Raw genomic sequence first — 12032 nt, 5'->3', positions numbered from 1 at the left:
TAAGGATCCCTCTTTACCTCCAGTACAGTTTTGGAGCTGATATTGCTATCTAGGTTAAAATTAGCAGCACAGATAGAAATTCCAGGTCGTTAACATTCTGTCCAGAGACCAACGGATCCTTAGAATAGTGTTGAGTGACTCATGAAAAGGAGGTGAAATTCCAGTGTGTGATTCTCAAAGACAATGGTTCCATCCAAAATTAGACAGTCACCAGCGAGCCTGCGTGCATGATGTATGTAGGCCTTGTTGGCACAGAGAAAATGCCAGGTTCTGCCTCTAGCAGCACAAAAATTTTCTTGTCCCCTTGCATGTCAGATTTTGTTTTGAAAGCTCAGCTGAAGGGTGGTGCTTCTAAGGATCCTCATATGTGGTTCCTCATAAAGGATCTCCGCCCAGTCCTGAAGTAGGATTCGATTTGCTCCAGGGATCGGCCTTTGGTCTCTGGGACGCAGCAACCCGTGAAGAGGAGGTTCCCTGCGCAGATGACCGCAAAGAACAGGAACGGGACTTCAAGGCCGAAGTCTTGCTGGAAAATAGGACAAAGTGCCCGTGTGACTCGGGAGCTGAGAGCCATTGAAAGAGTGGGTTAGCAAAATACTGAGGAAAATGAAGGGAAGTGGTAAGTCGACGCCTTCCCTCTGTGTCCTCAGACTTCATACACAGAGAGGAACACAATGCACAGTGAACCTGTGGAACTCATTGCCGGGGGATGTTGTGTAGGGCAAAAGTATAACTGGGTTAAAAAAAGAATGAGAGAAGTTCATGGAGGATAGGTCCATCAGTGGCTATTAGCCAAGATGGTCTGGAATGCACCCCATGCTCCGGGTGTCCCTAAACCTCTGCCTGCCACAAGCTGGGACTGGATGACATGGGATGGATCACTCAAAATTGCCCTGTTCTGTTCACTCCCTCTGAAGCATCTGGCACCGGCCACTGTCGGAAAACAGGATACAGGGCAAGACGGACTATTGGTCTGTCCCAGTGTGGCCGTTCTTATAGACCTAAGGATGGCCTTGGGGTTAAGGCATGGGCATGGGGATGTGGGGGCAGGAGATAGGAAGTCGGTTCACAACTTGGCCACTAAATTGGTGTGTGTGGGCCTGCACAGGTCGCCTAATCTCTCTGCATCCGAGTTTCCCCCTCTAACGTGGAGACAGTGAGGCTTATTTCATTAATGTGCTTAACGTGCCTTGGATGGAAGGGGCTAATGGGAGGCAGTGTGGTCCAGTGGATAAATCACCGGTCAGGGAGTCAAGACAGCTGGGTTGTAGTCCCAGCTCTGAAGTGTGACCCTGAGCTCCCCCTCACTGCTTCTCCATCTGTAAAATGGAGACAGTGACACTGACATTCCTTTGCAAGACATTTGGAGACCTCCCGGTGGAAAGCCATACATGGGCCAACTAAGTGTTCGTGTGTCTGCATGAAGTTCTGGAGGAGGCTTGTAATGCCAACCCCAAGTATGATATTTTGGGGCCTGAATCAAGAGATTGGCATAAAAATCATGAGATTTAAAAAAATAACAATAATTTCTATTTTCCTTCTGGTTTCTGGGCCTCAAAGTCGCACTCGGGTCATGGTTTCAAGCTTTGCACTGCAATCATGAGGACTAGAAATATACTTTAAAAAAAAAAAAAAAGAGAAAGCTGAGAGTCTCAGGTCATCACCTGACTCCAGGAGCTGAGGCTTTAAGCAAAACACCAAATATCGCAAGAGTTGCGATAAAATGGTGTGAGTTGGCAAAGCTGCCAACGCCTGGATAAAATAGATCGCATCTTTGTGCTGCAGCTCTCAGCTCTCCCAACCGTGCTGCCTCCCAAGAGTGGTGTCCCTTGTCTGCATTCCTGACAGGATTGGCTGTCTCTGTCATATTTCTCCCAAGGGGTGGCAGCCTTGGAGGGCCTAGCACCAGTTAGAAAAATGATAATAAATAAATTAAGGGCCAACCCCCTCAGGCCTCCCTCAGGCCAACCTCCACTCGCCGCCACTAGCTGAACCCACCACAACCAGCAGGAAGAATCTGGTCAGCGCAAAGGCCGTGAGCCAGCTCACGAGGACACAGAGGCCTGACGCCACCCCACGGGCCTTCAGAGGGAGGATCTCTGACATCAGCAACCAGGTGATGGGGCCCCAGCCCATGGCATAACCTGGTGGGAGAAAAGGGAGAGATCAGGGGAAAAGCAGAGGACCATAGGGGGTAGGGAATGGAAAAGTTCCCTGCCAATCCCTGACCCGTGACTGCTCCTAGTTCCATTTCAACCGGCCACTCTCAAGACTAGTGGGCCTTCAAAGTGAGGGATCCATCTTCACACCTAGCCCTTGCTGATTACAGCCCCTAAGTGGTGGTGATATTCATGTGACAAAAACATTCAGCCTGTGCCTCTGGTCCTCTCCTCTGCCTATACCACTGGCTCCAACACCCCAGACCTCTGAGGGTCTCCACATGAACACTGTTTTTCCAGAGAAATATTTCCTTCCTGCCCCAGTCCCTGCCCCAGCATGGAACCTCCCCAACTCATATCACACCGGCCCAGGATGGTTAGTCCTGGACAGGGGACACCTCCGCAGCTGGAATATGGATTGTAGCTTCAGTTCATACCCATTATAAAGAGCATGGTAGCCACCAGGGGGATGAGGGTGATGTAGCCGGAGGGCTCTGCAGTAAGGCTTTCTGGGCTCACTAGGGTCCCGTTAATGACGGCCGTGGTAGAGTTGTGAGAAGGCAGCGACGTGTAGTGGATGTAGAGCCCCAGGGTCAGGTTTGAGGCAAACATGATCCCAGCTGTTAATAGAGAGCGAGAATAAAGAAACAAAAAGGCGAAATGAAGAGCTTAGGCCCAATTTTCCTCTCAGCTCCCCCAGTGAAGCTCCAGCGTGTTCCATGGAGTTACTCCTCCTGGTTTACACAGGCCTGAGACTGGAAGTCAGACCTGTTGGTGAGCTGTGTTGTCCCCCTCACTCTGCTCTAGCGTTCAAAGGAAACAAGCCACTGGGGCACCACATGGCTGCACCATCGCATGAATTAGCGCCCTGGGAGAGAAAACTATGGAATTTGGGGCTAGACATACCCGATACGAAGAGAAGAATTTTCCTCCCAGCTTTGTCCATAGAGACAGCGGCGATGAGCACAGACGCCAAGCGAACTCCCCCTACGATAGCTGCATCGTACTCCGGCTTCTACAGTAAAAACAAACAAAGAAAAAAACTAGGAAAGCGAGAAGCAAGATCTGAGGCAGTACAGGTTCCTGCTTGCATCACCTTCAGTCGTAGCCGTGAAACGTAGCTACTGGTATTTCTGTGAAAGCCACAGAAGAATGGTTCCTTTAGTTAGACCTAATAAACCAGGCTGCCAGCGGCATGGGGTAACGTTCGACTGGTGTGTGTGTTTGCATCCCACCCTTGCCCTCCAATGGCTGGAACATCAGATCTGCTGGAGTATGGGGCTGTCACCCACATCCTCCGAGGAGTTTTGCCATTCGCTCCAATGCTAAAAGCCTGGGACTTCGAAGCCGAAGGTCCCAAGTTCTGTCCCCCGTGTTCTGTGAGTGAATTTCCACTGGCGATCATGGAGTCCACTGGCTTTGGGACAGCAGGAGGCCAGACGTGGCCAGAGACAACTCCCCTTGGGAAGCCTGGCGTCTCCCTGGCTGCAGTGCACAGAGAGGATGCTCTGCTTGGGGTATGATTTGCTGTACAGGGATAATAAGTTCTTTGCCTTTAACTCAAGAAAGGTTTTCTCTTCCCCATCCCAGTGCATGCTGGGAGCAAAGAGGAGAGAGGCAGAAGGCTTGGCAGGAGGAGTGAAGGGGGCCTCCGCGCTGGGCAGGGCAGTGTGGGTCGGAGAGCCACGTCCTGTCAAACCCAGCATTGGACAGAGCAGCAAAGGGGAATCTCATCTTCAGCCCTGCCCATGAGTTGGGTTTGATGCAGGCACCCAGCAATTGCCACGGACGTTTTCCTGGGCGAAATGCACCTGACTGGGACCGGGACATCAGCACTAAGGCCATTAAACTGTTCCACAGCAGACTGAGGCGGCTGAACGGGGAAGCTGTCCTGCCCCCAGGGTAGGGCATAGCATGGGGGAGCATTGGCCAATACCCCAATACAAATACTTTGTGTTTACTAGAACCCATGTGCCTCTCACACCCCCCTCCATGCCTGTGCCATTGGGGATGACTAGGGGGGTAGGGCTGGGCCTACATTTTGCAAGGTGACTAGTGATTTTGAGCATCTCAATTTATTGGTGCCCTACCTGAGACTCCTTAGAGGGGCCTGGTTTTCCGGGGGCGGGTTCTCAGCACCTTCTGTACAATCAGCTCCCTTTAAGCTGTCTCAGGTTGGGCCCCCAAAATCACTAGTCACTTGAATATTTAGGCCATGGAGCAAAGAGCCATAGGACGTAGTTGGGGATTGGCCCTGCTTTGAGCAGGGGGTTGGACTAGGTATCCTCCTGAGGTCCCTTCCAACCCTGAGATTCTATGATTCTATGATCTCTGAAGAGGTCGGCTATTGGGTTCAGTCTCGAGGCTTTAGCTGAAAGTTAAAACACTCTCCCTGTTCTTACGTGATTGACCGGAAATGGAAAGTCAGGTCCCTCGTGGGACTTACCAATATCACAGCTGTGCTCTGAAATATCGACTGCAAATACACCAGGATGGGGGTGACGCCTGAGAGCTGCTGCAGGAACCTCATTAGTACCGCGATCAGGATGGGCTTGTAAATGAACGGGTCCTTGATCTCCGCGCAGGAAATCCGTCTGCTCTAGACACACAGACAGAGAGCGGAAAGGTAAACACGCGTTTGCACTCATGGGGCCAGATCTGGCACCTAAAGAACAGAGCAAATGAATGGTGAGAAGTCCTGGGTCGTTTTCATCTCTTGGTCTCCAAGCTCTGCTCAATGGTGGGGAAGTCTCATTGCCGCTCTCTATAACGGGGTAAGTGATGTGCCCAAGGTCACACAGCAAGTGTGTGGTAGGGCTGGAAACAGAACCCAGGTGTCCTGAGGCCCCATACTTTGGGCCACGCTGCTTCTCCCAGTCAGGCACTGGTACAGGGTGGTGCTGACAGTCTATGGGAGCTGGAGGGGGGAAAAGGAGGCGGTGGTTCTAATGTTCTTTTGTATGAATTCCCAGCATGCCCCAGTTCAGTGGCCCCATCCCACCGCACCTGTTGCCTCACGCTTTCTTTGATTTGCTCAAATTCCCGGCGGAAATCCGTGTTCGGTCCCCGGAGCCAGCGCAGCACCCCGACTGCCTCGTCGTCCTTCCCCTTCGAGATGAGGAAACGGGGCGAGTTGGGCATGAAGCAGAGCAGGATGATCATAGTGAGAACCGGCACTTCCCCAGCCACGGCCAGCCAGCGCCAGGAGAGCTTCAGGCCTGCAGGAAGCAGTGGCAGGATGTTAAAGGCGGGGCTGCCCAGGAAATGATCCCCCTCTCTCCCCCACCCCCAAAAAAGTTTTGATTCAAATAAAAAAATTTGGTTTCATTAAAAAAAATCATTTTTTGTGTGTTTTTGTCAAAAAAGAACCCCCACTAAACATTTTCAGCTATTGAAATTTTTTTTGTTTTTCAACAAAAACATCAAAATTTGGGACACAATGGCCATTTTTCATGAAAAATCCTGTTTGGAAAAGCCATTTTCCATCAGAAAAAGTGTTTCAATGGAAAAGGTTCAACCCACTCTAGCTAGACGGCAGCAGGCTAGACCTTCCTTTCTCTGCAGGACCCCATCCCAGCACTCCCAACAGACCAGGGGCCCATCGAATGTGGTGTCCTGCCTCCAGCAGCTGGCAGCACCCAATAGAAATGGAGAAAAGTCCCTCCATGGCCAGCTGTTCTGGGCTGCACACAGTGGTGGAAATAATCTTTCTTCACTCTTGATGATGCCGGGACTGAGGTGCCGAGTCATTGTAGTAACAACATAATTGCTGCAAATCCACCCACATTGGTCATTATCTGTACCCATCTGACCGCGGGCTTTTCCCATGTCTCCTCTGTAGAGTGAAGGGTCAAGATTCAACAGTCTCCTGCCAAGATGCTCCTTCAATGCACACTCATCTCTTATGGTGACCTTAGCTGGGTGGTCACCCAGGCTTCTCCTGGAGTTTCCACTAGGTTCTGCCTCTTTTCATTCACATGTTCATGACTTGCCCAGTGATTGACCCACCCCTCAGAATACCGAAGGAAACCAGCCTCTGTGGTGTGTACTTGCCCAGGGCATAGAGGACGAGGGAGCCAAGGACAGCCATGATCTGAGGGCAGGAACCCAAAGCTCCTCTGACCCCAGGGTGGGAGATCTCGGAGATATAGACCTAGAAGAGAGTAACACCATGGTTACGGGGCAGGAAGGGGTGTGTCACTCCCCGAACTCTGCAGCGTGTCTGCTAGGGGTGTCCTGGGAAAAGCCAATGTGAAAGCAGGAGCACTGTTTTAAATGAGTTGTCTTTGCCTCGTGGCAAGAAACGAGGCAAGACCACAGCCCGGTTATTTTCAGTCTTGCCCAATTCCTGCCTTCCCTATTTTAAGCCACCCTGAGCTGATATTACCGTCAATGCATCCTGTATGTAGGAGGAAGTAACTGTGGGGAGGACGGCAGCACAGGGCAAAGACCAGCTCTTCATTTCCTCTGTGGGCGCGCGCGCCTAGCGGTGCGGAAAGGTGCCGACTGACAGCTCTCAGGGCCTTAGTTCTCTCCTTATCCAGAGCACAGCAACTGCCCCCCTCCCTCCCTGCGCCTCCCCCAGACCCAGGAACCAACTGGGCAAGTAAGACGGGAGCTCAGTGGTCAGGCCCATTCAATGCTTGACCTCTCTGCAGCGATTGCCAGGGAGGGGCACCCTTGGGAGAAGCACCCAACTCATTGCACACAGGCTGCCCAATCGCCACTGAGTAACAGGGCACTGTGGGTTTGGTGCCCAGGAAGGAAGGTCACCTGTGTCCCATTACCAAGCCCCTAGCAGGCACCTGACCCCCTGTGACGTTCAAGGCCATCAGTTACTATAGCAGCAGCAGGGCCTGGTTATTGCATCCCCACTCCCAAGGCCTGGCCGGGGTAACCGTAACACCTGATTAAATGTGGGAGCCCCGTCTCCAGCCGTGAACTAACTCGCTACCTCAGCTAATCCCCCAAGGAGGGTGGAGCGGAGGGGGAGGGGCTATGAGCCGTCGCGTTGTTAACTCATTGAACTTTGTTACCGGTATGGATGCCGCCGTCACGCCACCTGCGTAGCCCGTCAGCAGTCGCCCCAGCAGCAGCATCCAGACTCCCTGGGCACTGCCCATGAAGGCGTATCCGACAGCGGAAGGGACGGCTGAGAACATGATGCTCAGCTTCCGACCCAGGCGGTCATTCAGGAGCATGGCGCTGAGGCCCCCGGCGGCAGCTCCCAGCGTGAACACGGACTGCAAAAGGAGGGTGCGTGGGAGGTACATGGCGGCTCTGTGCCCTCCCATGGCAATTCGGGGGGGCAGCCTGGCCCGAGTGACTGGAATGGCAAAACTCCCACGGCAGTGTGGCTCTGAGTCACTGTCAGATTTGCAAACCTCTATCTGGTGGAGCTGCTGTTTCCTACCAATCCTCTTTCGGGCCTTCCTGTGTATCCTTGCCAGAGCCATGGAAATTTCCTCCCCCCCCCCCCCCCCCCCGCCCCGACTGCCATTCCATTCCTTCCCCCTTCAGAGCCCCGCCATCACCAGCCACATGGTGGCGCCCTGGAGTGACATACGCACATTTTGCCCTTTCACCGTCACCTGGGCCTACGGTTTCAAAAGCACCTGGTGACTGGGGGGGGTCTCACTTTTTGGGGGGCCCACCTTGAGATTCCTAAAAAGGGAGCCTGATTTCCGGAAAGTGCGGAGCACCCACCCTCTGAAAAACAGGCCCTTCAAGGGGTCTCGGGTTGGGACCGACTAGTCATTTGTGGAAACACAAGGCTCTTTAACCCAGGATCTCCCAGCACTGGATCAGCATGAATCGCTTCTCCCAGCTCAGCTGCCGTGTGTGCTGTTCCCCTCAGCGGGGTGACGCGCCACGGAGGCAGAGGAAAACGCCCCTTCTTACCCCAAACCAGGATTCCTCCACCCGGGTGATTTTCAGGGCAGGGATGTTGGATGTTTCCAAGGCAGGGATCACAGGGGACGTGTAAACCAGTGCGTACCCGAAATTGAAGTTCCCCAGGACGGCAGCGAAAGCTGCTAGAAAGAGCCGCTTGTTTTGAAGGGTTCTGTAGGAGAAAGACAGGATAAGAGAGGGAGCAGGAAAAGGAGGAAGGGGTGTTTGGGGGGTTGGGGTGGTTGTGGGTGTATTAAGCTAACATTTCTCTCAACACAATAAAGAATGAGATCAAGCCCTATTTATCCTAAAGGATTTTCCTCACTAGGCTCCCAGGCACTTCTGTTGTACCACCAACAACCCCTGCTTTTCCTTTGGCCCCTCTTTTCCAGCCCTCCTTGATTTTGTTGGTTACAGATTCTGGAGCATGCGGGTGGAACGGGCTTGTCAACGGCCTTTCTGCTGTGTGGAGCCCTGAGCGGCGCCTGGGGACGGGGGCGCTTTATACATGACATTATTATTAAGGCATAAGTATAGTCCCTTGTAAATAGTGGGCCCTTTTGTAAGCGTCCCCCTTTAAGCTGTCCCATTGTGAGTGGGAGACCAGGCCCTTGTGGGTTATAAGGGGGTGGGGCTGGAGATGTCAGGGAGGTTGGGCTGTGAAATATGAGCCTTTCCAAAGTCAGTGAGGTCTTTAAACCTGCTTTGCAGTTTCCAGGAACCCTCATGTACCCGAGGTTGAAGAATGCAGGAGTGGCCGTGGGGCTGCCTCTGTGGTGCACTGCAGTTCCTCTGCTCCCTTTAGCCATTGTCAGCTGGGGTGGGGGGTTCTGGGGGCAGTTTTCCTTTTGAAAGTGGTAAATCATTATTACTAGTTCTCGTGCCCAGGCGCGCACCGGGTAGGGGCCGGGCAGTCACAGAACATAAAGCTGTCACTCTCCCCGAGTGGGAACCAAACCAGCGTCCCACCCCAGGCCAAAGCACACATCTGTCCAGCTTAGGGGACGTCGACCCAACAAACGCTCCCCAGGGTAGCAAGTCTCAGCGCCCAGGTCAACTGCCTCAGGCGCCCAGGGCTGGCGCTGTGGAGCTACAAGTAGCAGTGTAATCATTCAGGCTCGGAGACCCTCCCCTCCCCGCGGGGTCTCAGAGCCCAGGCTCCAGCCCCAGCCTGAATATCTGTGCTGCTATTTTTAGCCCCGCGGCGTGAGCCCAGCGAGCCGGACTCAGTGGACCCGGGTGCCGAACCTCGCTGCCGTGGGTCTCTTGGGGCTGTGTAGACGTGCCCAGAGACGCTTATCTGGCCCCCATTACTGTCGTGTGTGAGCGCCTCCCAGTCCTTAGTGTTGGCATCTTCACCTCCCCGGGAAGCGGGGCAGGGCTTCCATCCCTGTTGTGCTGACGGGCAGCTGAGGCAGAGAATGGCAAAGTGACCTCCCCAAGTCACACAGGATGTCTGTGGCATAGCAGGGACTTGAACCCAGGTCCTAGGCTACAGCCCTAACCACTGGACAATCCTTCCTCTCCCTCTATAGCACCTACCCCCTCCACACACACACAAACCCACACAACCCCGGTACGCCTAGCGTTCAGCCCCACCAGCCTGGCAAAGCCAGCAGTCCTGGCGTCTGGCTCAGCCGAGCAGGAGCCGGCCGCAGAACAGAGCTCTGGGCGCTGACTGGACCTCCCCATGGGCACAGGGCCTATCGCAGTGGGGCCAGACAGAGGGCTGTCCCGACGATTCAGGGCCATCTAGCAGTGCCTGTTGGTAGCCCGGGCCAGCGTGTGAGCTCCTTGCGGTTCATCTCGCCCCCCCGCAGCATTCCCAGCAGAGCTTTCTCGATACCAGGGGAGCGGTGCCAGTTTGCACCTGTTACACTCCCTTATTGCTTCTGGTCTTAAACTAAACAGCAAGCTGTGTGTGGCAGGGCCTGGCTCTCAGTGTGCGCGTACAGCGCCTGGCACAGCCGGGCTCCGGGGCCTGCCGGGGGCTCCGGGTGCCACCCGAATACTGATGACTCAATAATGATCCTGGACAGTGAGGAGTAGATGAAGCCTTTTTCCCAATCCCCACTGAAATTGGCACAGGCGGGGAGAGGAGCAGCCCCAGGACAGGTGTGTCGCTCGTACATGCTCCTCTCTGAGAGCAATGGCCCCATCTGGGCTCCCATCAGTCAGACCCCTGCCCCCAGGTGAGAGCGCCCAGCGGGGCGAGCCCAGCTCCTACCTGATGTATTCCCGGTCCAGCTGGTGGGCAGACCTCTGCGGGAAGGTCTGATACGCTGAGCCGGGCACTCCCAGGAGCGGTTTCTGTATGCTGGCGTCCATGGGGGTGACTTTGTCCTGGTCTCTCCAGTGGCAAGGCAGGCTGGGCAGCGCGGGCTGCAGGATCCACCGTCCCCAGCGGGTCTGACGCCTCTGCAGCTTTCTGGGCTGCTGCTAGCTTGGGATTGTCTCCAGGGGACAAGCAGGAACAAAATCGAACGAAAGCGAAAGAGAGAGAGAGAGAGATGTGAGGAGGCAGCTCAAAGCGCTTAACCGGTGCAATCTGTGCTGGTGGGTGAGCGGCCGAGTGCCCCAGAAGAGGAAGCTGGCTGGGGCCAGGAAATGTGAAAGAGTGACAGGGAAATAATCACCCCCCTCAACCCACCCCCACTGCCACACCATCCCACCCTGTCCTCCACCCTCTCCCCCTTCAGTCACCCACTCTTCCTCCTTGCTCACTCCTGAGCTCGTGTGCCTCATCACCTGGCCCCGTCTCTTCCCTGCACCCTTCCTGCGTGTGTGTGAGACAGAGAGAAGGGGAGGGAAACTCCCTGGGGCGGCACATGGCCAGGGACAGCTGGCATGCCCCATGGGGCATAGCAAGGGGAGGGTGGCACGTTCCATACTGGATGTGGCAAGGGGAGCCTGGCATGCCCCCTGCTTGGGCACAGCATCTCCACCAGGGCACATGGTGCCTCTGTCGGGGTACGGCCGGTGCAGCCGCATGGCTCCGGGGGAGCTCTGGTCACAAGCACAAACTGAAAGGCCGAGATCCGGAGCGATGAGCCGGGCGGGACCTGTTCCTACAGTAATGGGGGTACTCCTGGGGGCTGGTGGCAGGGCTGAGAGGGGAGTGGGTAGCTAAGTGCGTGCTTAGTGTGATCAGGATCTCACTGGAGCCCTTGTCTCCAGACAAGCCCCTTTCCCATCCTGCTGCTTCATTACCCTGTGTCCCGGCCAGGCAGGGAGCACGGGGCTGAGACCCGCTAGCACACAGCACTGAGGGTCTCTAACATCTCCCTGACCGTGCCCTCTGCTCACACGCACTGGAGCACAGCAATCCTGCATCGTCAGGGGCCTGCAGGATCGAGGGCAAACCTCGTCCCCGGGAACCAGTCCCTCCAGCAAATGCCTTCTGGAAGACTCGTTCCTATGAAGGGCAGTGGAGCAGGGACCCAGGCACGACTGGCCCTGGCTGCTCAGGTGTCCCCCGCCAGGATCAGTACCGAAGGGCCCTAACCACAACCTCGCAGCCAGCCACCCCAGACCTTGGGGAAGTTTGGCTCCGGATCCAGACGTTGCAGCTGGTTTCCACCCTGGCTCCAGCCTCCCCAGGGTTTGGGGATTGGGATGAGGGGACTGTGATGGTGGGATGAATCTGCAGAAACGTGCAGGAGTGGCTCTTCTGGTGGGGAACCAGATCTGAGATCAGGGAGGGAGGAAGTGGCTTATACCAGGGCCAATGATAAGCTTTGGTGTTGAGGGACTCAGCCTGTGACAGGAGGCTATCTGGGCAGGTGCAACCCTGGGAGCAGAGTTGGGCTTGGCAGATTTCCATGTTTACTTTTTAATAATTTTGACAGCTAAAATCTGTGGTTCCTTGTAACTGTATTTTTAATATTTATCTATTTAAACGTTCACAGTTGTGGGCAATTATGGGGGGAGCATCAGGCAGTTGGGGGGGTCACAATAATTATTTAATGACAGTAGGGGTTG

General features: G+C 54.7%; 1 protein-coding gene across 1 annotated transcript; it reads right to left on the bottom strand.

Annotated features, from left to right (window-relative positions):
• Positions 1-361: 361 nt before the first annotated feature.
• On the bottom strand, positions 362-10379 carry SLC2A6 (solute carrier family 2 member 6). The gene is made up of 10 exons (XM_065418911.1): positions 10279-10379; positions 8061-8223; positions 7196-7402; positions 6213-6312; positions 5166-5377; positions 4606-4758; positions 3066-3174; positions 2597-2779; positions 1999-2144; positions 362-526 (listed from the first exon to the last, which is right to left on the bottom strand). The coding sequence occupies exons 1-10, from the start codon at positions 10377-10379 to the stop codon at positions 362-364; spliced, it is 1539 nt and encodes a 512-aa protein (XP_065274983.1).
• Positions 10380-12032: the final 1653 nt, after the last annotated feature.

This window comes from Emys orbicularis, chromosome 18 (assembly GCF_028017835.1).
Source record: "Emys orbicularis isolate rEmyOrb1 chromosome 18, rEmyOrb1.hap1, whole genome shotgun sequence".
NCBI lineage: Eukaryota > Metazoa > Chordata > Testudines > Emydidae > Emys > Emys orbicularis.
This window is presented reverse-complemented; position numbering and strand designations above follow the sequence as displayed.